Source organism: Amphibalanus amphitrite, unplaced genomic scaffold, assembly GCF_019059575.1.
Source record: "Amphibalanus amphitrite isolate SeventyFive unplaced genomic scaffold, NRLGWU_Aamphi_draft 000483F_arrow, whole genome shotgun sequence".
Classification (NCBI taxonomy): domain Eukaryota; kingdom Metazoa; phylum Arthropoda; class Thecostraca; order Balanomorpha; family Balanidae; genus Amphibalanus; species Amphibalanus amphitrite.
The window spans coordinates 199,477-224,113 of record NW_024881977.1 but is presented as its reverse complement, the minus strand read 5'-3'; the positions used below and the strand labels follow the sequence as shown (position 1 = coordinate 224,113).

Below are 24,637 nucleotides of genomic sequence, written 5' to 3'. Positions count from 1 at the left end.
TAACTTTCACATTCCAGAATAACGAACACCACCAGCTCGTTTTGGTTGCCTCACCGTCCATTAGTTTATATTCATTTCAATCAAACTGAGGCGCGACCCGCAGGCATTTGACACTAATGTGTTCGGCGAAGGAAGACTCGGTGACCTATAATTTGAGGAGTGAAACACTCCGACAGACGACACTCCCTATGGGAATGAGATCACATGACACACACGGCCACATGACGAGCATGACAAACAGGGCAGGAGACGAAGTCCTTAGGAAAACCGTCCAAACACTCAGCAAACGTTTGGTAAGAACTGTCATAGATGAGGACCAGGGGACACCCGTTTCACATTGAGACATTCTGCAGGTTCTTCTTGTTTTTGTTATGAACGCTTGAAACCCGACCGGTGCGATGGTACCAAGAAGCACGCAAATATGTTTGTACAGCGTGACGGAAAAGTTATGCGATAACCATGAGGTTAAATTCTAAAGTTGACTTGAATTCGACGTTCATTCGACGCATCACCAGGAAAGAAGCATAATGATTGAGGAATTGATGTCAAGAGGAGCGCTGCAACAAATAACGGCGTTGTCGTAGAAACATCATCAAAAGATGTTCCAAAAAATCTTCGAAAAGGTCCATTCTGACGGTTTTTCCCATAAAGGAACCGTTCACAACAACGCATCGAAAGAAATACGATCTAACTAGGGGAGAGTGGGGTAATTTGGCCGGTGGTGTAAATTGGCCGCCCCCACCTGTACGATTTCTAATAAAAGTGAGTGAAATAACTCTAGTCTCGATTCATTTGTCATGGGGGGCGTTCCACGACAAATCGACAAATAAAAAATTAAATTTGCACCCTCATATTTTATTCTTCGTTGAAAACTGGCGTAAGGGGTTGTGATGGGCGGGGAAGCCAGCTGTGGCAAGGATTTTTTTCTTCGAACAACGGTTTCCGAGATATAGCCCCGGGCAATTCCTGGAATTCGCGCTGCAGCCCTATGTTTGGCGGCCTATAACTCAGAAACTATTGTTTTTTTACGATAAAAACTTTATATGGTTCAACTCACAATCAACCAACAAACATTTTGGCTATCTCGGAGTTTCAATTTTTGAAAATTTTGATCACGTGACCTTTTGTCCTAACTTTTCGAAGAGTGACCTTGATATTTTCCCCACTGAAAGTTGCAATTTTGTCTGATGACGATTAAAGCCTTATCGATTGTCATTCATATGCGATAATAAAAAAGTGGTTATCGCCCTGCGTTGACCTCAGGTCAGGTCATTTTTATGACCTGTCCGTTATTACGAGCGGGAGCGACAGCGAGATCTCGAGAATAAAGCAAGATAGCGACAAGCAGTAAACGGTAAAGGGTACACACGGATAAGGTCTATAATTTTTAGTGAGGTCATTTTCAGGTCAGGTCAAAGATGACGTCACAGGAGCTAAAAGGAAGTCAAAATAGCGGCACTATACATATTGTTGTAGCGAGGGGAGCGGCCCCCTTACCTCTATTCAGGAGCAGTGCTCCGTCCTCCTTCAAAGAGCCGATCCGAAGCACTGCCTGTATTTTTGTAACACGTCACAGTTTTATACCAGTTGTGGTGCCAACACGAACGCAAAAATGTGAGGTCAGCCCGTAACGTTAGCTGCGCCGCCTCATGGGGGGCTTGGTCCCTGCCAAGCGAGCTCGTTAGAAATAGCTCTTCGTTTGACAGAGACTGTGCCCTGAGAACGGCGTCGCACGCGTTAGCAAGGCTGAACCCAGGTTCGCTACGACATTATCTTACCCTCCCCCATGAGCCGACAACAGGAGGCGTCAAAATAACAACACATGACCGAGATGGACGTCTTTGTGCGCAGTCTGCTACTCAAATATCTTGCACTTGAAGATTCAGGTCTCTGACGGTTGCAGCCTCTGGCCAGCCTGCGATTGATGTCCCTTTGTGTGGTGGGATCTCTTGATGTGGTCCTTTCCGCTGGACTCTAGTTTTGGCAGGCCAGAGCTAGTTGAGGCAGAGCACGAACCTCGTTGAGGCGAAGTGCGAGCAGAGATGTAGCAGACGTCCCGAGTCGATGTCGCTGGTACTGGATCATGTTGCTGGTGATCCTCTTCTGTTCAGCCTGGCCGCACACGATAGGATGCGTGTGTTGCGGCGCCAGAGGCAGTAGACGACCCGTCTTGTTCGGCGATGAGTGAACCACGCCCGTGTGGATATCGTGGGCGTGGCGCCAGGGTCGTTTTGAAGACGTGGTATGTACTTACCAGATCTCGACTCGCTGAATCTCGACGTCTCCGCTGCCGGCCTGGGCCCGTGCACTGAGAAACACATTTTAGAACTTATACTGATAGTACTCACCTGAGTACCTTCGATGGTTTCCATTTTGCCGCTTTGAGGAATTGGTCTTTCCCGAGAACTGTGCATGGTCTCCACTTCGGTTTCAGGAGTGGATTTGGTCTTGACCGAGATAGTTTAGTACTGGAAGTTGTCTAGCTACCCGTGTAACGCAAACAGTCGGTCTGCGGTGAGATTCGAACCAGCAGTCATTCGGTCAGAAAGGATGGTAAACTTCTCACTTTTTTCCTTATAGTTCTCGCAGCTGACGTGTTTTGACGACAGATGTCAGCACAGAAGGAAACTAAAGGCGTAGGTGGCGCTGTGTTAAGAGTAGAGCAGTTTGAGGTGCTGCGATTCCATTTTCGCTTAGGAAAATAGCAATTATTGATAAAAATAAAACATGTATTTTTCAGTAGAAGAAATAATTTTTAATGAAAAAGAGCCTTACTATATGACACGATGTTTATCGATTTTAACAGTTCAAACCAATTCAAATGGATATCCCTAAGGAACATCTCTATAATGCCTCAGTGCTTCCGGTCCTTACTCCTTCCTTTCTCGAAAGCACTGCGAAGGCTGCCGGCAGCGTGGTTGTTCCTTTCGCGAGTTGGTGTCTGGCGCACAGCGCGAACGTCTCATGGTGAGTTTGTTTTCTGTATTCTTTGTGTGCACTTAACAGCTTGAAAGTAACCACAGCAAAGGTAATTACTTACTTTGGGAGGTGGCAAAATCTGTGTGCCATGGCCCATTTTTGGGATATAGGTTGCGATTGCCATCTGTTTGCCAGTGTTAGCAAAATCTGCTTAAATACCAATTCGTGTGCTTTGAGGATATGGCTCAGAAATTAAGCGTTTCTGCCGTTTCTCTAATATTTGTCTTACTCTCCCTTTCAGAGCAAGAAGCCGTAGAGACGATGCTCTCAATGTTGGACACCGAAGTGAGGCAACTCATCGGGCACAACGCCAAAATGTCCCTGTTGTGTCCTGGCCCTGGGTCACGCGTGTCGCGCCTTGACAGCCGTGACCTTGAACGACCTTGACCGGCCGGGCCGGGCCGAGCGGCCGAGGGTCAGTATCGTCCGAGCGGCGCTGGTGTCTGTGGTGTCGCGAGCTGCTCCCCCCTGCCCGGGGGCCTGGCGACGCCACTTGCTCCCCCCTGCCCGGGGGCCTGGCGACGCCACTGGCGGCGCCGGCGCGCAGACGCGGGGTTCGAGAGAGTCGGCCGCCGGCCCGCGCGGAGTGCGGTTGCTGCAGGAGCGATCGGTGTTTGGCGCTCTGGGAAGTTTAACGCTATGCGGCTTTGGTTGTGAATAAAGAACTCACGTTACAACATCCTGGCGACAAGGATGACATGCAGCGGACATGCCAGACGTCAGTTGTGACTGTGAGTCGCGCGGTGGTGATGGCCGGGATTCGGGCGCGAGCGAGTGGGCACTGAGGACGGACGGTAAGATGCGGAGCGAAACGGTTGCTAAATTGAAATGCTTAGTGCGGCTTAGTGCATAGTTTTTTTTTTTCGCTGCTGCATGTGTTCGTTGGTTTGCCCGTCGCCCGGCGGCGATACGCGTGCGGCGTGCCGGTTTTTTTGCCCGATGGCCGATCGTGGTGGCAGCCATGTTGCGCAGCGGACGGCGGCGCTGGCGTTGGCGGGCTGCGCTGTGATTGGACCGGCCGGTGGTGACGTCAGACGGGCACGACGCGTGTGATTGGCCGAGACTCACCGCTCGGTGACGTGACTGTGGCGTCACGGTCACGTGACTCCCCCGCTCGGGAAAGCGCGGGAAACCGTTGCGGCGGCCGTGGCGGCGGCAGAGTGCGGCAGAGTGGGAAGAGAGGAGCGGAGTGCGGTGACGGCCGGGTGCGTCGAGTAGACCGGGATACGCGGTGACGGCCGGAGTTCGCGGCGGCGGTCGGGGTTTTGAGCGATCGGGGCAGTGCAGCGCAGCCCTCGATCAAGATGAACAGCACGGGACTGTCGATTCCGGCGGTGGAGCCGTTTCGGCAGGGCGACGACTTCGGCCGATGGTTGCGCGGTGTCGAGCGTTACCTGTGTGCGGTCGGGATCCAGGAGGCCGACCGGAAGTGTGCGGTGCTGTTGCACCTAGTCGGGCCGGACGTTGCCGACCTCAGCGAGACGCTGCCGGAGGAGACGAGCGAGACGGCCGACAGCTTCGAGCGGCTCACGGGGAAGCTGACGGCCTACCTGTCTCCGGTCAGGAACGCGGTGGCAGAGCGCTCTCTGTTCCACGGGATGCAGATGGAGCCTGAAGAAGACCTGGAGAGGTTCCTGGGTCGCCTGCGAGCGCAGGTAGTGCGCTGCGGCTATGCAGCCACTGAAGTGGACCGGGAACTGCGCGATCGGTGCGTGCTGGGGAGCCGAGCCGATCTGCGGGCCAAGCTGGTAAAGCTGGCCGCCTCGAAGGGCGACGGTTTGACCCTGACCGAGGTACGGCAGACGGCACGCGCGCACCGCGATATGGAGCAGCTCGGTGCTCAGCTGGGCGGCACGCGTTTGGCCGAGGCACCGGCAGCAGACGCCGAGGGAGCCGTCAATGCCGTGAGGTCGCCCCAGTCACGGCTCGGAACCTGCTTCCGCTGCGGTGCTGCTGGTCATTGGCAGCGCGACTGTCCAGCGGCCGGAGCTGTGCTGCGTGCACGCGACAGTCACCGTGTACGCGACAGCCACCGTCCGGCTGGCCGAGCGGCCAGCGGCGGGCGCGTAGGAACGACCGGCGCACGAGGTCAGGCTGGCACGCCGGACAGGAAGAGCAGTGACGGCCCGGTCAGGCTCCGGCGATGCTTCAAGTGCGGCTCCACCGGGCACCTGAAGGCGGCATGTCCGCAGCGGCGGGTGCGGCTGGTGGCTGCGGAGGAGGAACAGACGGACGGCGACGGCGACGCGTGGCTGGTGAGCTCAGTCGGCGGCGACGCGTGGCTGGTGAACTCAGTCGAAGCCAGCGCCGCGGAGCCGGAAATGAAGACGGTGACGGTGAACGGCCAGCAGCTGGCCATGGTCATGGACACGGGGAGCCCGGTGTCGCTGGTGAGCGCGGAGACAGCGCGGCAGCGGGGGCTTCTGCAGCAGCTGGACCCGTGTGACCTGCGCCTGACCTCGTTCACAGGTCAGGCCATTCCCTTGAGAGGGGAGGCGCTGGTAAGCGTCACGGCGTCAGGAAGACCCGCGACCCGTCTGCGGCTGGTGGTGACCGGGTTTGGACCCCACCGCCCGCTGATGGGACGCGAATGGCTGCAAGCGCTTGGTCTGATGACGTCACCGGCTCGGGTATGCCGCGTGCAGCCGGCGCGGACGCCCGAAGGCGTGCTGGAGAGGCACTCGGCGGTCTTCAACGAGGAGCTGGGACGCATCCCGATCAAGGTGGGACTGCGGCTGAAGTCGGACGCCAAGCCGGTGTACCGACGGGCGCGTCCGGTGCCGTTCGCCCTGCAGGAGGCGGTGGACCGCGAACTGGACCGTTGGGAGGAGCAAGGGATCGCCGAGAAGGTGCCTCCTGGACACTTCTCCGGATGGGGTACGCCGCTCGTACCCATCCCCAAGAAGGACGGCGTGCGGCTGTGCGCGGACTATCGGATCACGGTGAACCCGCAGCTGCAGCCTCTGAAGTATCCGATGCGCACACCGGAGGAGCTATTCGCCAGCATCCGAGGGAAAAAGTTCTGCAAGCTGGACTGCAGGAACGCCTATCTCCAGTGCGAGCTGGACGAAGAGAGCCGAGAGATGACCACCGTGACCACACACCGTGGTGCGATGCGGATGAACCGTCTCCCGTACGGGATCAGCACCTGTGGAGCGCAGTTCCAGGCGATCATGGACCAGGTGCTGGATGGTCTTCCAGGAGTCGTCTGTTACCTGGACGACGTGCTGATCGGCGCCGACAGCGACCGTGAGCTGATGGACAGGCTGGACCGGGTGCTGGAGCGGCTGAAGGACAACGGCGTCCGCCTCAAGAAAGAAAAGTGCCAGTTCGGAGTCCGAGAAGTGGTGTATCTCGGTTGGCGACTGTCTGAGGCGGGTCTGCGCCCAGTGCAAGAGAAGATGGCGGCCGTCACAGCAGCACCTGACCCTCGGAACGTGCAGGAGCTGCGATCTCTGATCGGGTCAGTCAGCTATTATCAGCGGCTGCTGCCCAACCTGTCTACCGTGCTAGCGCCGCTCTACGCGCTACTGAAGACGGGCGTCAAATGGGCATGGACGGCGGAGTGCGCCGCGGCAGTGCGCCGTGTGAAGGACATGCTGTCCACGGCGCCGGTCCTGATGCGGTACGACCCCGTGCTGCCGCTGCGGCTCGTCACGGACGCCAGTGCGACAGGCGTCGGAGCGGCTCTGATGCAAGTGACGCCCGAGGGGCTCGAGAGGCCGGTACAGTACGCCTCCCGAACGCTCACTCCGACGGAGAGGAAGTACGCCCAGGTGGAGAGGGAAGCCGCAGCCGTCTCGTTCGGAGTGCGGCGGTTCCACCAGTTCCTGTTTGGTCGGCCGTTCACCCTGGTGGTCGACAACAGGACGCTCTCCAGGATCCTGAACCCGGACCGTGAGCTGCCCTCTCTGGCGGCGGCTCGCATGCAAAGGTATGCGCTGCAGCTCGCGGCGTACCAGTACAAGATCGAGCTGCGCCGGACGGAGGACATGAGGCTGGCGGACACGATGTCCCGTCTGTCGGTGCCGGACGAGGCGGAGAACCGGCTGTCGGCAGAAGAGGAGGCGGCGTACGGCGGAGGCGGCGTAATGTTCATCGCCGAACAGGGGCCGTGTCTGACCGCGCAGCAGATAGCAGTGGCCACGCGCCGAGACCCGGTGCTCGCCCGCGCTCTGGCGGCGGTGCGATCGGGCTGGCCGGCGGTGGTGGACCCCGACCTGGCTCCCTTCAAGAATCGCCGAGAGGAGCTGACGACCGAGGCCGACTGTCTGCTCTGGGGCGGCCGAGTCGTCATCCCGAGCAACCTGCGCGACACCGTCAAGCGGGAGCTGCATGAGGGTCACTTCGGCTGCACTCGCATGAAGCAGCTGGCGAGGCGCTTTGTGTGGTGGCCGGGACTCGATGCTGAGCTGGAGGCGCTGGCTCGCGGGTGTCAGGCGTGCGTCTCAAAGCGAGCTGAGCCGCCGCAGGCGACACGGCACCCGTGGGAGCCGACGGACGGCCCGTGGCAGCGGGTGCACGCCGACTTTGCTGGGCCGATGCTGGGCCATTCCTTTTTGATAATGGTCGACAGCTACACAAAATGGATCGAAGCTGTGCCGATGAAGACGACGACGGCGGCCCGGACGGTGGCCGTGATGCGCGATATTTTCGCCCGTCTGGGACTGCCAGTGCAACTGGTGACCGACAACGGCCCGCAGTTCGCCAGTCAGGAGTTCGCGGCGTTTGTGCGGTCAAACGGCATTCGTCACACTCGTGTCGCGCCGCACCACCCCTCGTCAAACGGACTGGCGGAGAGAGCAGTCGGCACCGTCAAGAACGCGCTCCGAGTCTGCGCGGCGGCCGGTGGGGGAGTGGACCTCTCTCTGTCACGCGCGCTCCTGGCGTACAGAGTGACGCCCCACGCCGCGACTGGACGGACTCCCGCCGAGATGCTGTTCGGTCGGAACCTACGAACTCGGATGAACCTCATGGTTCCGAGCGCCGAGACAGCTCTGCAGGCGGCTCGGGACCGGCAGCGTGAGACGGCCGGCGGACGGAGCAGGGAATTCGCCGTGGGAGCTACAGTGTGGGCCCGCTCGTATGACGGTCGTCAGAAGTGGGTCCGCGGCACGGTGGTCGCCCGCCCTGGTCCCGTGTCGTATGAAGTGGATGTTGGACACGTAATCTGGTCGCGCCACGTTGACCAGCTGTTGGCGGCGGCGGCTGACCCAGGGAACAGCGCCGGCGGTGACGTCAGAGCGACGACCGGCGGTGACGTCAGAGCGACCACGGGCGGTAGTGTCCGAGCGGCGACCCGTGGTGACGTCAGAGCGGCGACCGGCGGTGACCGGGCTGGTGGCGCCGGCGGCAGCGCCGGGCGCCCTGTCGGAGACGATCGCGCCAATGGCCTCGGTGACGGCAGCCCCGCCGGCGTCGCCGGTCAGGCCTGTGACCGGGGAGCAGTCGGCCTCGGCCGTGCCGGTGATCTCGGCGGCGGCGGTGATGCCGGTGACCCCGGCGGCGACGGCCGTGCCGGTGACCGCGGCGGCGGCGGTGATGCCGGTGACCCCGGCGGCGACGGCCGTGCCGGTGACCCCGGCGGCGGCAGTAGTGCCGGTGACCTCAGCGGCGGCGGTGATGCCGTCAGCGGCGGCGGTAGTGCCGGTGACCCCGGCGGCGGCGGTGATACCGGTGACCTCAGCGGCTACAGTCACACCGGCGGTGGCGGTGATGTCGGTGACGGCGGCGGAAGGGGCGGCGGGGACACTGAGGGCCCCTCGCAACGCCGTTCCGCTCGGCGCCGGAGGTGCCCGAGGCGACTGATCGCCGAGGTTTAAAATGTGTTTGTTTCCACGTTCCGGCGCGTAATGTGTTTGTTTCCACGTTCCGGTTTAAAAGTGTTCCGTTTAAGGGCGGCAGCTTAAAGTGAGTGTGTTCCGTTTTAAGGGCGGCAGGTTAAAGTGAATGTGTTCAGTTTTAAGGGCGGCAGATTAAAGTGAATGTGTTTCTTTTTAAGGGCGGCAGGGTGTGGTGTCGCGAGCTGCTCCCCCCTGCCCGGGGGCCTGGCGACGCCACTTGCTCCCCCCTGCCCGGGGGCCTGGCGACGCCACTGGCGGCGCCGGCGCGCAGACGCGGGGTTCGAGAGAGTCGGCCGCCGGCCCGCGCGGAGTGCGGTTGCTTCAGGAGCGATCGGTGTTTGGCGCTCTGGGAAGTTTAACGCTATGCGGCTTTGGTTGTGAATAAAGAACTCACGTTACAACAGTGTCAACACAGCTGAGTGCCGCGAGGTGAGGTGAGGCGTGTTCGCCGAGACGGTCCGGCCACAGTGAAATAGTGAAATAGTGGTGTAATCGATAATATGCGTGGCCAGTACGCGAGTGAGATTGACCCTGTGCGCGACACCGATTCATAGACGCACATAAGTTAACACCGTCGTGTCGGATCGCTCGTACCGGTGATGGGAGACAACGAGCAGCTGGAGCGTATGATGGCGCTCATGGTTCAGCAGTCAGCAGGCTGCCATGCTGGAGTAGCTCCTCCCCAGCCAGATGCAGCTACCAGCTGCGCAAACTGTCTAGAGCGGCCAACCGGCTGTCGTCGCCTCCGCCGCTCCTATGGCTAGACTTCGGTCTCACATGGACTGCCGTCGGTAGTGTTCACATGCCAGCCCATACATTTTACCTGTGTTAACTTTTTAATGTCTGTGCCTGTGTAACTATTGTACGTGCCTGTACTTAACAGTGTTTGAATTGTACATCGTTCGCACAGTCTGTGGACCGTGGGGAACGCCGCTTGACATGCATTTTTGCACTTACCTGCATTCCGTGTTAAAAGTAAAGTAAAGGGACTGAGCTGTCGTGCACCGGGAGATATTATGGTCTCTTGCTAAACGACACAGTTGAAACTCAGCACGCCGGTCGGTACAAACAGGGCGGCAAGCGAAAGTGTTTGGGCAGCTTTTGAAACAAAATGTTCGCATCGAATGACTGCGTCGCATGTTCTGTTCCAGAGTGAGTTTTTTGACATCTGACACAATCAATATACATACATGCCTGTTCTTTACCTTGTTTGTGCATGGAGGGAATGGGAAGGATCGAGAACGCGGATGCTGTGCCATGAAAAGCTGGCGCTCTACAGGGAGGGGAGAGGGGGGGGGGGGGGGGAATGGGTCGTGAGCGCGAATGCCGTGCCAGGAAAGCCGGCGCTCTTAAGTTGTAAAGTTCTCGGAGACCATACAGGATCATATTATGAGCGGGAATTGTGTTCGTTTATGATCTCATGACCTGGTAAAGGTTCTCATGGGAGATCATCCCGCAGTATAAGAGTACCTTATCCGGGCAAAGTTCTCGTTCAAGATAGCACACCATTCTCACTCGAGAACGTTACGGGAAAAACCTGAGAACTTTACCAAACTGGAGACCAACAACTGTAAACAAAGTTCTCCCCAATTGAGGCTCTCATACAAGACCAGAACGACCCCTGCATGGTCTCCGAGAACCATGGATAGGCTTGAGTGTTTCTCAGTGTGGCTGGCGGCGGAGGCCTGGAGCTCGGTCTATTGGGTGCATGTGTATGACGGTCCGTTGTGACTCATGGAGGTTGGCAGCATAACACCGTGCAGAACTCGTATTTTGGTCGGTGGCCTGAGAAGTGAAACAAGATTTTGTAAGCTTACACACATACAAATATACTTTCATACACTTGTCACAAACAGTACACATACATACATACAAGTTGTAATGTAGCCAATCAGGCTTACAATATAGGTAAATGGCAGCTTTGTGATGTGCTGCTTCAGCAATGGTTCAAAACAAAGTCTTGGAAACAGTACACAAATATGCAATTAGAAGAACTTGTTGATAATGAACTTGAAGATTAACAATGAAGTGTCACATAGAGATGGCATAGTGTTGACAGCGTTGGCAATGGTCACACGTGGCGGCATGCCACGGTGACTGGCTGATGCCGGTCGATAGTGACGAGATATCCGGATGGTGTAGTAGTCAGTCAACGGCGAAAGACGTTGATAGTGCATTAAAGATGCGTATAGATGCCCTCGTGTCCATTGCCCAAAATAAGAAGAGATTATTTGAGTGCCAAGGGATTGTGGTCATAGTAAAATCTAAAAGACCACGGAAGTGCAATATAATTGTAGAATGGGCAGAGGTTTCGTTACGTTAAATTCAGGGATGCGGAGCCGGAGCCGGAGTCGGAGCCGGAGCCGCCGGAGCCGGCATATTTTGCCCGGAGCCGGAGCCGGAGCCGGAGCCGTGAAACAATATAGCCCGGAGCCGGAGCCGGAGCCGGAGCCGCCAAAAAAGGGGGCGACTCCGGCTCCTTTTTATTTTTTGAAGAGGAAGAAAATAATTGACCTAGTTCGGTTTGACAGTACAAGGCAGTAAAACATATCGTACTATTGGTCTCAATATAAGTGCCCAGGCGACCTGTAGATTTGATGCGGTGAATGCCCTCACACCCTCGCCACAATGCGAGTGGGGGTGGCGCTGGCTGGGAGGAGGGGTGCACTCGGCCCGAGTTGTGGCGAGGGTAAGGGTATTTACCGCATCAAAACTACAGGTCGCCTGGGCCCTTATCTTGAGAGTGAGACCAATAGTACGTCATGGGTCATCAAGTGAATGAAAAAGTCGAATATCCCCAGTATCCCACAGTACGCAATCAACTTTCTGTCTGCTCCTCTCCCCCCCCCCCCCCCACGTCTACTGCATCCCCAGAACATGAGGACCGGTCATCAGGTGACGGCCATTGTTTTGAAGCCAGTGCAGTGGACTGCGACTCCCAGCACCGTCTCTTCCCCCCCACCCCTCCACCCCCCAATGCAGCCGAGATGGGTGTCAGCTTACGATGGTTCAGTGAACTCCGATTCGCGGCGACTGCGTTTACAATGCCATCGCTTCCTAGTCCTTTGTTCTGCCAGTTCTCTCCGAGGTGCGTTTGCGCGGCCGGACGCGGTGAGCCGGTCATGGCAAGAGTAGGTAGCGCGTATAACCAATCCAATTTTTCTTCCACTCGTATTTAATTGATTGCATAGGGGATGTAGGTACTGAGTCGGAGCCGGAGCCGCCGGAGCCGGACCATTTTACTCGGAGCCGGAGCCGGAGCCGCCATAACATTTCACCCGGAGCCGGAGCCGGAGCCGGAGCCGATTTTTTCTCCGGAGCCGGAGCCGGAGCCGGAGCCGGAGCCGTTTGAAATTTCCACGGCTCCGCATCCCTGGTTAAATTGGTTAAAGAGTCAGGGAATCTAAATGTTACGATGCAATATTGACTATTCTATCGTATAATATACAGACACGCTCAGCGTGACATGGATGTGATGAGTAAAATACGTGAGTCACGAGAGAGCTGTTAAAATCTAATTGTATTGAACGGGATGAGAAATGGATGGCGTTGACGGATACGGATATCTTACCTGAAGAGCAAAATGGATTTGGCACATAAGGATTGTTTTGGCAGTTATGGGGCATACAATACCAATCCACAACTGATTCTATGGGATATTCCAGGACATTTAATATGGAACGGGTAATGGATATTTTCACCTCGTTGAACAGTAGAGTTGACCGAAGAAATTCGTCGAATTGACGAAGGGAATAGTACGGGGAACACCTCCTCATAACGGCATCTCGTGTAGCGAGTTTGTTGGGTACAGTCATATGCAGCAGGCATCCCATTAAGTCACTATAGCGTTGTCCAAAATAATCTGCCGGTTGTAGTATATTGTTGTGTTCTGCCATTCAAATCCCTTAGGACGTAGGCTTTTTGAACACAAATTATTATTTTCCGGCGAGAACTTGGTGACAGAGCAACTAATGGAATGTACGTATAGTACGTTCGTTGGGCTTGACGTACCGATCATACGTCATTTTGACATTCGGCTATAAAACCTTAAGTGAAGATATTTCTGTTGACTAATGGTAAATCAAAATAAGAAATAATTTCGTAATGGGTGCTGCATGACTGTACCACAACTCTCGATAAACCTGAAACAGAACACATCTAAATATGTTAATAAACGGTTAACATTTTACATTGAATTATATAAATTTGCATATTTGAGTGTACATTTTAAACATTGCATTCATTGCATTTTCACATTGACATTTCATTCTCATGACATTTCATTCATTTCATTTTCATATTCACACATTCAGTTTGCACTACATATTCTCTGAATAGGATTATATACAAGGATAACGCGTTATTTATTTATATATTGCATGCATTTTTGCGCAGATAGCTTTTTAGCTATTTTTCTTCGCTCATTGGCGATATTTTTCTGGCGGCCTTAAAGCATTGCGCGGCCTCAAGTTGTAGGCCGGCGCGTCCTGTCGGTGACCTTGGTCTACCGCAGGGGCCGCAGGAACGTTCCAAAGTTCCTCAATCATGGCGAGATCGCCCTCTTGTATGTTTGGTGCTGCAGCTTCTGCTGGCACATTATTGTCCGCATTGTCTGCGGGACCATTCTCTCCAGCGAAGCGGGGTCCTGCGAAAGTCCCTGGCGTAGCCGGCAGCGTAATGAGCATATTCGCATCAGTATTACTGCTCTCTGTGGCTTTGCCTACGGAACCTCCGTCAGGTTCGCTGCTGTTGAGATGGTCGTCTGGAGACGTGAGCTGGGGTTGCTCAGAGAAACGTCTCAGACGGTCGACGTGAACATGCTGCACGTCATCAGCATTGTGCACGTGCTGTATACGAGCATTGACAGGGCTCGTCATATACAGCACACGATAAGGGCCTCGGTTGATTTTTTGAAACTTCCTAGTCAAACCGGGCTTGAACTGCGGATTGTGGAGATATACAAGGGAATTCGGTGGGAAGGATGAGGTTTTGTCCTGAGTGGGGTGAGCTTTCTCCTGTGCCAGTATAGCGGATTCATTGTTTGCACGCACGACGGAGTGCAGTGAATCCAAGTGTTTGTGGAGGATGTCACGATAAGAATCGATGGATGCAAACGGATCAAAAGGAGCTTGTGTATCCACATCCAGTGGTAGGATAGGATCACGCCCAGTGAAAATTTGGGCTGGAGTGTCTCCAGTCGAACGATTGACTGATGACCGAATCGCAAAAAGAGCAAGTGGTAGTGCTTCATCCCAGTTTCTTTGTGAAGAGTCCACAAACTGAGATAAAATGTTGCTGATTGTCGAATGAAGTCGCTCGACACGTCCATTTGCCTGAGGATGGCGTGGTGACGAGAAAATACGTTTGACTACGCGAACCTGGGTTCAGCCTTGCTAACGCGTGCGACGCCGTTCTCAGGGCACAGTCTCTGTCAAACGAAGAGCTATTTCTAACGAGCTCGCTTGGCAGGGACCAAGCCCCCCCATGAGGCGGCGCAGCTAACGTTACGGGCTGACCTCAGGTTCGCTACGACAATATATATGAAGTTTTTCTCGAATAACCTTCAAGGTATCCAAGCTAGGAACAAACTAATAGCACCATCGTGATCCTCTCGTCGATCCGCATCGAAACATATGTATGTTGACCTCGAAAGGTCGAAAGGTCAAAAGTTGACCTTAGATCACGTGACCTAAGGTCAACTTTTGACCTTTCGACCTTTCGAGGTCAACATACATATGTTTCGATGCGGATCGACGAGAGGATCACGATGGTGCTATTAGTTTGTTCCTAGCTTGGATACCTTGAAAGTTATTCGAGAAAAACTTCATATATATGTATAGTGCCGCTATTTTGACTTCCTTTTAGCTCCTGTGACGTCATCTTTGACCTGACCTGAAAATGACCTCACTAAAAATTATAGACCTTATCCGTGTGTACCCTTTACCGTTTACCGCTTGTCGCTATCTTGCTTTATTCTCGAGATCTCGCTGTCGCTCCCGCTCGTAATAATGGACAGGTCATAAAAATGACCTGACCTGAGGTCAACGCAGGGCGATAACCACTTTTTTCATTATCGCATATGAATGACAATTGATAAGGCTTTAATCGTCATCAGACAAAATTGCAACTTTCAGTGGAGAAAATATCAAGGTCACTCTTCGAAAAATAGGACAAAAGGTCACGTGATCAAAATTTTCACAAATTGAAAATCCGAGATAGCCAAAATGTTTGTTGGTTGATTGTGAGTTGAACCATGTGAAGTTTTTATCGTAAAAAAACCAATAGTTTCTGAGTTATAGGCCGCCAAACATAGGGCTGCAGCGCGAACTCCAGGAATTGCTCGAGGCTATATCTCGGAAACCGTTGTTCGAAGAAAAAATTCCTTGCCACAGCTGGCTTCCCCGCCCATCACAACCCATTAGACCAATTTTAAGCAAAAAATAAAATATGAGGGTGCAGGGCACTTGTCAATTTGTCGTGGAACGCCCCATGGGTAGAAATAACTGAAAGACAAATGTCAAAACTTTGCCCCTCGTAGTTTTATTCAAAATTAATAAAACGTTAATTTCATTAGAAAATTGTAACTTTTACTTCTGTTTACAAAGTTGTATAACATGTAGTATTTGGGCTAAAAACGAATTCAGACATTATAGCGCCATTCTTGGGGGGTGTTCAGCGGTTCCAAGAGCAATTTTATCTAATTCCGTAAAGCCGTGATGACTTTATAGACAAAAATTTTCAGAATGGCAATATGGGGTAATTTGGCCGGGACCAAGCTGCCCCAGCTTGGCCGGTGCGCAGTGCGCTCATGGTCACTATGCTGGGACGGCCGAGTTTTCATGGTCAAGTGTACCATAAATGACATGATTCATGACCAACTTTGACTACTTTGATGCCTTACTTCTGATAATCCGATTCCGAAGAGCATGTGACGTCATTAAAGGTTACCAAACGTTTTTTGCTAATAAATCCTTACATAAAAATGGTACAGCCGCACAAATGGTCTCATTCTGTTCAGCTCGCCAAGGCGCATCGAATGATATGCATGATGACCTTGAAATCACGTGACCTTGAGGTCAAGCGACCTGATGCAACGTGACCTGAGGTCAACCTTTGACCTTGACTTCTCAAGGTCAACACATATAACTTTTGATGCGGACTGACGAGAGAATTACGATGGTACTCTAAGTTTTGGCTTAGCTTGATTACTTCAAAAGTTATTCGTAAAAAAAACTGTGATCGCATCTAGAGCCGCTAATTTGGCTATTTTGACCCCTGTGACCCCTGACCCAACTTCCAAAATGCGGCAAATGCGTCATAGGACACACGTCATTGCTGAATCTGAAGCTGACTCGCAATATAACAGAAAATCGCGACCGCAAACTAATACCGGCCAAATTGCATCACACCCCCGGCCAAATAACCCTGCTAGTGGGGCAATTTGGCCGCCTTGCAGACCTTTGTAATACGTCACAATTTCAATATAAGTAATTACTCTTATCATTTCAAGTTCACTGTCCAGTAAAGTAAAATGAATGCGACACCTGCCAGCGTTGAGAAAATGCAGAAATATGTCGTCAATTTTAAGTTATATCGTTTTCTAAAAAAAGCGGCCAAATTACCCCACTCTCCCCTACATGAACCTATAAGTGAATGTGCCGCTCTAAAGATTTACTTGTGCGCCAAGTTATATGCTAAAAAATGTCGATGTCGGGGGAAGTAGGACTGAAAATGGCCTCTGATGACCTAAACGGTGAACGCATACATGACCTAAAAATGGCTTTATTTCTTTCCTATTAATTTTGGCAACCTTTTTGAAGCCGTTTTTATCGCAGCTCGCGATAAGCGCGGCGATAAGCGACGCTAGTCCATACTGGCCTATAGGATACGAGCGTCTTACGATTTCACCAAACCGCAAAAGCAAATGGGCTAATTTGGGGAAAGCGTCAGCGAGACTTTCATCCTGCCGCTCGTGCCCTATGCGCCGCGGACATGAATCCTTGCAGTGAAGTCCATCCTTCAAAACAGCACCCCGTTACGGATACGCCAGTGACCGCAGCCGTCGGGTCGGTGTGCGTCGCGCTCGGTGCCGCCGAGTCGCCGGCGTCGCTCTACTCTGGCATGTTTACCGGCGGCGACACGGCGCACGTGGGCCGCTCCGTGCGCCGGTGACGCTGGAGACGTCCCTCAGGAGGCTGGCGGTCGGCGCGGCCGGTCGGCCTGTCCGCCAGCTCGTCCTCTGACGCTGTGCAGTCGCGGTGTGCTGTGTATTCGCCACTGAGCCGAGACGGGACGAGGACGGGACGAGATCCGGCTCGAACCGGCCCCCGGGAAACTCCTGCGGCGCACGTGCAATTTTGGGAAATCATTAACGAGCCCAAGATTCTCAGGCATTGAGGATCATAGTTTAGACGCGGACCGGACTCATTGTCAGCAAGCTAATCCAGATGGCTAAAATGGCACACATCATTCTAAGCTTTCCTTCTTCGATGTTTATGTAAGAGGAAACGTCGGTCGCACTCGCGATAATGTAGCAAATGCACCGCACTTCTCTTCACCGGAGTTTTAGCCGGCCCGTACCTATTAGTTATTTATAGATCTTCCAATTGTTGTTTGAGATCCAAAAGACACGTAAACCTATTACAGTTCGTTCCGGATCGGGCATATCAGCGAAGTGTTCACACACATTATGCGTGAGTTACAGTCCACTGGTATCTTTGAGAAAAAAAAAACATTCGGGTAGAGCCAATGGTGTTTGCTTGCGACACCATCGGCCGCTTTGTCATTAAACGACTCCGTGTTCGTGTCCCGTACCATGGATGAAATTACAAATAGCTCAATATGCATTACACATATTCAGCAGATATTTAAGTCGTTGGGTTAGTATAATAAACATATCAAGGGACGCCCCCTCCCGTCAGTGTGGTTGCTATGCCCGTGCTGTATATCGAGGCTGATTGTTTGCACATACCTATCAACGAAACATCGGCCGATGAACTCCATGGCCCAGCTGCGTCAGATTTAAGGAGTGCTGGAATGAGTCCTCAGTTGCACTGGCTTCAAACAGACGACGTCGGACGTAAATTCCAAGTTCCTCTTCAGTTAGATTATTTTAGCTTCTAAATTAAAGAAACATGAAAAAAATTGTGACATTCGGTGCCTTTCAACACGCCGTTTATAATTGATGCGGGTATATATTCTCCCATTTACGTCATAATAACAGGTAGGCATATAATATTCCAGGAACATCAGATACATAAATGTCACAACACATAATATAGCAACACCATGAGCACAATATGCCGGCCCGCCGACAGTTACCGCATTGAATTCAGAACAGCATGCATCACAGGGTTATTGCTTTTCCAAGCGGGCCGGTAGGCTCCGTGGAATACATCCATAACACCAGACACCACGTATGTACGTGATGTCTGGCTCGTGCCAGCATCAGCCGCGACTATACATATATCACTGGGACTGTGCAGCTGGAGTCACGATGTTTCTAAGAGCGCGCAAATCACTCCCCAAATACCCCCACTTTATAACGTCCATAGGCGTTACGTTTCAAAAACCGACTTCACAACAGTCGATCATAAAAGACCCCGAATCCCTAAATTCGCACGTCAACGACAACATCTATGTACGCGCCATAAACATATTAACCCGCGCCCTGCTGGGGGTCCTGGATTTCCACGCCCTGCTGGGGGGGTGTTTGAACACCCCCCCTTCTAACTCGGCTCCTGGGCCACGTAGCGATACGCGGAAGGCGGCGTTCGAAAGAGCGTCAAAAATAATGAGGAAATCACTTCGGTCAATTTTTTGGTCAGGTCAAAGGTCAGGCCACCAGAGGTCATTGAAGGCAAAATTTCGCCGATTTCCAGGTCGAAGGTCGACAATTTCCAAGAAGCCAACGCATAACTCGGGAACCAATAGAGCTACAGCGCCGCGGAAAAGCGCATTCGATAGCCCTATTAACGCCCTTTCTGAATAATTCTCTCAGATTTGACCTAACGTCAACGGTTTTGCCTGCAGGGGGCAAAAAGTGCAAAAATAGCCGATTTTTTCGGAAACAGGTTTTCTGCAATAACTTTTGACCCAAGCCTTGTACGAGCTTACTTTTACCGGCATCGTGTTCCTCTCGTCAAGACGCATCGAATGAACTATAACTTGACCTTGAAAGGTCAACTTGAAAATTTGACCTCAGGTCAAGGTCATGACCTGACCGGAAAGGGTCATGTTGCATATCAGTCGATCTGTATCGTCGAGCTGAACACATCTAAGGCGTTTTCATCGCTCTAGCATGCCTCTATCAAAAGTTATTTGCGAGAAACTGTTAGATACCATTCGTGACCTAAGATGACCTCAGGGCATAAACAGGGATCACGGACACCATTTTCATGTTCAGTGTGTCTAAACCACTTGTAATTCAGTGTTTGGGAGTGTTTATAATGTCTTTCGTCCAAAAGAGGCGCATTTCAATTTTCTCCCATTGACTTATAATGGGGAGGTCGCAAAATTGACCTGACCTTAGGTCATCGATATCAAAATTCTGAGATATACATTTTGTACATGCTATTGCTCTTAGCAATCGCTGAAAGTTTCAAAGCGATCGGTCACTCATGGTAGCTATGACAGACATTGAAACTTTTTATGAGGTGAGGTCACTTCAAGTGACCTGGTGACCTGACCTTGAATGACCTTGGTCTGAAATTTTCACAACATGTGTAGAATTGATGTATGATAAGGTGTACCAAAAACGGCGGCGCTCCGCGCCGCCGTTTTTGAGATATTCGCGAAAAACCACAAGGGGGGGGGTGTTCAAACACCCCCCCAGCAGGGCGCGGGTTAAACAAAAGTCCTGATATCTTACATGACGTCGTACACTTAACCCCGGTAAGATCATTTAACCATGTCACTGGCGCAGTCTTTTTGGTAGCACGGCACTGCAAAATCGTTTGGTAACCTACTTCTTCTCTGGCAACACCTGGAACAGGGGTCGACACCGAGTTCCTAAGGAGGCTGACCTGCACTGTGCCTCTCGCGACCCTCATAGCCACCCAGTCTTGGCCGGCGTTACTGGCAAGTCCCGTTATGTCACAGGGCCAGCACACGTCGTTAATTCACTCGTCCTCGGCGATGGCCGGCCGACTCTCGAACTGCAGAGCCTGCAGAGCGAGGTGAAAGTCGTCGAGGTTGCCGTAGTAGATCTTATCACCTGAAGCATGTCTGAGGGCTGCCGTCCTCAGACTGCGACCCCTCAGCGAAGGACGAGCCGGGAGAGCCGGTGGCTTGTCCTCGGCCGAGTCTCGACAGGCGTCGAACGCTTGCGCCAGTCGCAGCCGTTCCACCCCGGTCATGTCCAGGTAGCAGGACTCCAGGTCCGCGGCTGGCGGCGCGCTGACGTCCGGCGCACCCAGCAGCGGAGACGGCGGCGCAGGCGAGCCGAGGATCACGTGGATCGCGTCCATCGTCATGTAGCCCTCGTCGTCCTCCTGCTGGGATTGGTTCTGTGGACAGTCGCGGGCCAGATGATCCTGACCGAGACTGCCGCCCTCCGGACAGTTGACGACGATCGAAGGCGGCTTCACGATCAGCTCGTACACCGGCGAAGTGAGCTGGTTGATGTTGGGGACGCTCTGTCCCAGTCTGTCGCCGCATATAGCATATTCAGGAAGCTGGAAGTAGGCGGACTCGAAAGCTCCTCGCGGTCCCACCTCCAGATAGTCTCCCTCAGTATCATCTTGGCGAGTTTCAGTGGTAGAAGCTTGCTTACAGGTCTTGGAAGGCTCTGGTTTCTCTCGCCGGTCTTCTGCTGCTTTCTTTGCGGCCAACGGGCTGACTGGTGCAGGAGCCTGTGCGACGACGTTCGCCTGATCTTTGAAGCTTCGTCGGTGCCTCTGCGAAGTTCGTTCGTGAAACGATGCGAACCATCGCGAGCTCAGCGCACGATGAAAGACTCCAGACGAGGGCCGAATCCGCTTAGGAGAGATCGAACAAGGGTTGTCTGCTGCTGCATTCGGGGCATTTTTCGCGACAGGTGTTACCACCGCCACCGGCGCAGACATCCTCCCCCATGACCAGCCCTTCGGCGTGGCGCTCCTCAGGTTGGGCATTGATTTGTTCAGAGTGACATCCGGGTCGTCGAACGCTTTATCGCTGCGAGCCGTCCTGTCGGACTTGCGTCGCCAGAGGAGTGCCAGTCGTTTGGGCGCCGCCGGTCTGTGCGAGGCGAGAAAGCGGTAGAAGCTCGTCTGTCGTGCCGCTGGCGCCGGCTCGGCTGGCACGGTGCTCAGATCCCCGAGACTCTGGCTGGCCTGAGGCGGCTCGCCGAAGTGGGTACCCGCCTTGCCAGAGACGCTGTCAGTGGAGGGCCTCCTCGCGTGGAAGGAGTTGCAGCGCGGTCTCGGCGGCGGCAGCGGCGGCGGCGGGCTGGCGCTCCGGACGCTCAGGCGGCTGGTGGAGGTCTCTCTCAGTGGCTCGTACTCCCCGGAGGCGTCGCTGTCACAGTCCGAGTCATCATCATCGGGAGAGGCGTTCTTTGGGGACTTGGCGGAGACCTTCCTGGCCAGGTCTTGTGGCATCGAGTCTCCAGAGGCGTAAGAGGAGACGGAGCCGAGCCGAAAATCGCGCCCACCGTCTGTGGACAGGTCACGGCAGGACAGGTACGTCTCCTCTTCATCGTCGTGTGACCGGTAATCCAGCATCTGCAGCGAAAGGAACGAGCGATTCAGCACCAGAGTGTGACCCCAGTCACGCTGTTACGAAACAAACCCCAAGTGCGGGATGGGTGCAGACCGCTGTCCTGTCGGTCTGGCACGTGCCTCCTGCTCTGACACGTGATGTGACCAGTGCACGCTGCACGCTGAAAGGAGCGACATGGCTCGTGCACTAGATCCGACAAATTCGGAGAAGGACGCTAATCAGACTGAATTTCGTGCTAATAGCTGGATTTATTTGGGTCAGAATTAAGATTCTCGGAAGCGGGTTAGCAACGTGGGGATTCGTTCAATATTGAATTAACATTCCATGTCACTGTGCAAAACATTTATCAGTTCACATCTAGGGCAATTAATTATTTGTCAAGGGAACTCCGACATAAACTCAATAAAACCGATATGAATGGTATGAAAAGGTCACCCTGCGTGACTAACGTCGGCTGAGTCACTTCATGGCTCGATTGATCGATAATTCGATACAAGTCAAACGGTGATGCACGAATGAAGCACAGCATGGGCATTGTTCAAATACAATAGCTAGCTCAATGCTTATAACCTGTCCAGTTGAAATGTTCCGAGCAGCACCACCCTTCCGATCCGTTTAGCGAAGCCCATTAGAACCATTGTGCACCTTTCTAGCAGGCCAGCCCATGTCGACAGCCTCGGCTGCGACGATCCATTAATAAATATTTCGTAACCAAAAAACAGTCTGTTGGGTTCTAGCCTCACCTCGAGGTCCGCTGTTCGACCGACTCCACAGACCAATGGCTCCGACTGACCCCAGAGGTGCTCGGCGCCGCGCGCGACACACAACCCCCACCGGCGCTGGCGACGAACTGAGGCCGCCGGCCGGCCAGCCGGCCGCCGCACCTCGCAGGGACCGGTCTGCACTCATGGGGAGTCCCGCGACGCGTCTGTATTCACCGCCGAGCGGCGTGCGCAGGACCGGAGGCCACCCGTCGATTCCTGCAAACATGGAGCGCGAGCCTCATGGGTTTTCGTAGGAGGGTGATGCGATGGTGGGTCCAGCTATAATCCCATGGGGATGTCCAACCATCAAAATACTATCCTGCAGAACAGACGTTATAAAAAAAAACTTAGTCCGATGGAGGTGTATAGCTACCTTTGCTGCGCTCTCTGACCACGTTAATTGTTTTGTTTTGTTTTGTTGGGTTAGGCCCTTTCGGTCGACAAGACCATTGCAGAGCCGGAAGGATGATAGGAATTAGGGGGAGACATTGGTCTGGGCAGGCACCCTAGTGAGTCGCCGGGGCTGAGCCCGTCCAGAGGACAGGCCACCCAGCCCCAAGGCACTCACTGCACCCGGCTACGGGGTGCGCTCCCTCGGGAGCAGCGGAGCCGCTCCAAGGGAGCAGCCCGCATGAGATAAAGTTGCCTGCCCAGCCCGGAAGGGGGTTGTGGCGTGGAGGAGAAGGATTTCAGTATCCTGAGGATAGAAGCACGGACAGGTCGACGTTAATTGTGATCAGACTATATGTTATAGTTTCTCGGGCATATCACCAAATGATGTTGAAGCAGGCCTTTCGATGGAACGCTGTTTTGTGCCAACATTAGATTATACGGTCTTTCAGCCCCAAAGCAATTAAAACCGTTAAAAAGGCATTTGCATAGGCATTTGCGTTGCAAGGATTCTAAGTGGCGTCACCAATTGATCCCGGAAAAATCGATTTATTATACGCTGATTGCATGCTATATGATGCCTAATTGTGTTACGAACACAACTGAAGCTTCAGCTTAGCTGCTTCATGAATTTAATACTTAGAACATTTTTTTTGTTCTCCGTTGAAGAAATATTTGAGATAATAAAACTTTGGAATACTGTAAACCCACAAAAACGGTCTGTGATTTTACGTTCCTTTAAAATAAACTATTGTAATTTATCATTGTTTTGCGACAAAGTGGTCAGCTTTGTTGCCGGGTCTCTTGATTTACAATTACAACCATTTTCTTGTTTTGTCTATAGAACGTGAAACGGTTATAAAACAGTTATAAAACGTGAAACGGTGAAACGGTTATAAGAGGGTGACGATTTAATGACGAAGTTACGTCGGCTACCAAAACTCAGCATTGGGTCACGACTCATTGGCTAACGAGCGAAAGAGTTTACCCGCGGATTTTAAAGGGAAAATCATGGAAAATCGTATGAAAAGCCCGGGCCGGCCCGGCCCCTAAACGCTTTTGAGAGGCTTTAGCTCGGCAACCGCTCGACGGATCAACAAGTGGTCTTCTGCGTCTGATAGATCCATCCTTTCAACAATGAACTCTTTTAATTTTGGTGTAGGTATATGTGTTGCCGCCACTGCACGTGCCACGTGTAAAATGAAGAGGTGTCAATTTTGCTCCAGCTCGGGTACAATAACTCGGCAATGACTGGACCGATGGCGCTGAACTTTGGTAAATATATAGGATTGAACCGACCAGGCATGAGGCAAATGCATTTTAACCCTCGCATGTGTAGGGGGGGGGGGTCGGATGGACCCCCCCATGGTTTTTCGCGAATAACTCGCGTAAAAAGCGGCCGATCGCGACGAAACTTTCAGTACCCTCACATTAATTAATTTTACACCTACCCTGAAAATTTCATGACCCTGACCCAAATGACCTTTGACCTGTGACCTCTTTTCCGAGACCATGTTTGGCCGGAATCGCGATTTCGCGTATGTCGGCTCGCACTAGCCGCGTGTTTGCAAGCTTTTCGTGGTTTCAAACGTTCAAACATGTGATTTGATGTTACTCCCGTGTGTGTCAAGGTCACCTGAAGGTCAGGTCAGGTCATTGACCTTTGGTGACCTCGGGTGACCTCGGGTCACTTTTTCGAGTTTTACATGTTTCTAGGCTAGTTTTTGGAGCTGAATTCGAATTTAGCAACCATTTGAACATTTACGAAGTAGTTTTGGTGACTTCGTAACATGTTACGAAGCTGTCAGAGGCGGTTGACACGTACTACGAATACCCGTCACGACGCCTACTGGTTGACCTGACCTGACCTGACCCGACCTGGTCTAAATGCTTAAAGACATCATCTGTGATCAAAACTAACACGATATTCGTGATCAGCACCCCGAAAAACCCCTTAGC

At 53.1% G+C, this 24,637-nt stretch overlaps 2 protein-coding genes across 2 annotated transcripts; one reads left to right on the top strand and one right to left on the bottom strand.

Moving 5' to 3' along the window:
* Positions 1-4,283: 4,283 nt before the first annotated feature.
* LOC122392347 (uncharacterized protein K02A2.6-like) lies at positions 4,284-8,191 on the top strand. Its single transcript, XM_043387124.1, has 2 exons — positions 4,284-8,001; positions 8,172-8,191. Exons 1-2 carry the CDS (start codon positions 4,284-4,286, stop codon positions 8,189-8,191), a joined length of 3,738 nt encoding a protein of 1,245 aa, XP_043243059.1.
* Positions 8,192-17,996: 9,805 nt separating this feature from the next.
* LOC122392353 lies at positions 17,997-22,423 on the bottom strand. The gene is made up of 2 exons (XM_043387138.1): positions 22,268-22,423; positions 17,997-21,526 (listed from the first exon to the last, which is right to left on the bottom strand). Exon 2 carries the CDS (start codon positions 21,524-21,526, stop codon positions 19,943-19,945), a length of 1,584 nt encoding a protein of 527 aa, XP_043243073.1. The 5' UTR covers positions 22,268-22,423; the 3' UTR covers positions 17,997-19,942.
* Positions 22,424-24,637: the final 2,214 nt, after the last annotated feature.

Coding starts and splice junctions, on each gene's coding strand:
- LOC122392347 (XM_043387124.1), top strand. CDS start 4,284: ATGAACAGCACGGGACTGTCGATTCCGGCGGTGGAGCCGTTTCGGCAG. Junction 8,002..8,171: donor GGCGGCTCGGGACCGGCAGC/GTGAGACGGCCG, acceptor CACGTTGACCAG/CTGTTGGCGGCGGCGGCTGA.
- LOC122392353 (XM_043387138.1), bottom strand. CDS start 21,526: ATGCTGGATTACCGGTCACACGACGATGAAGAGGAGACGTACCTGTCC.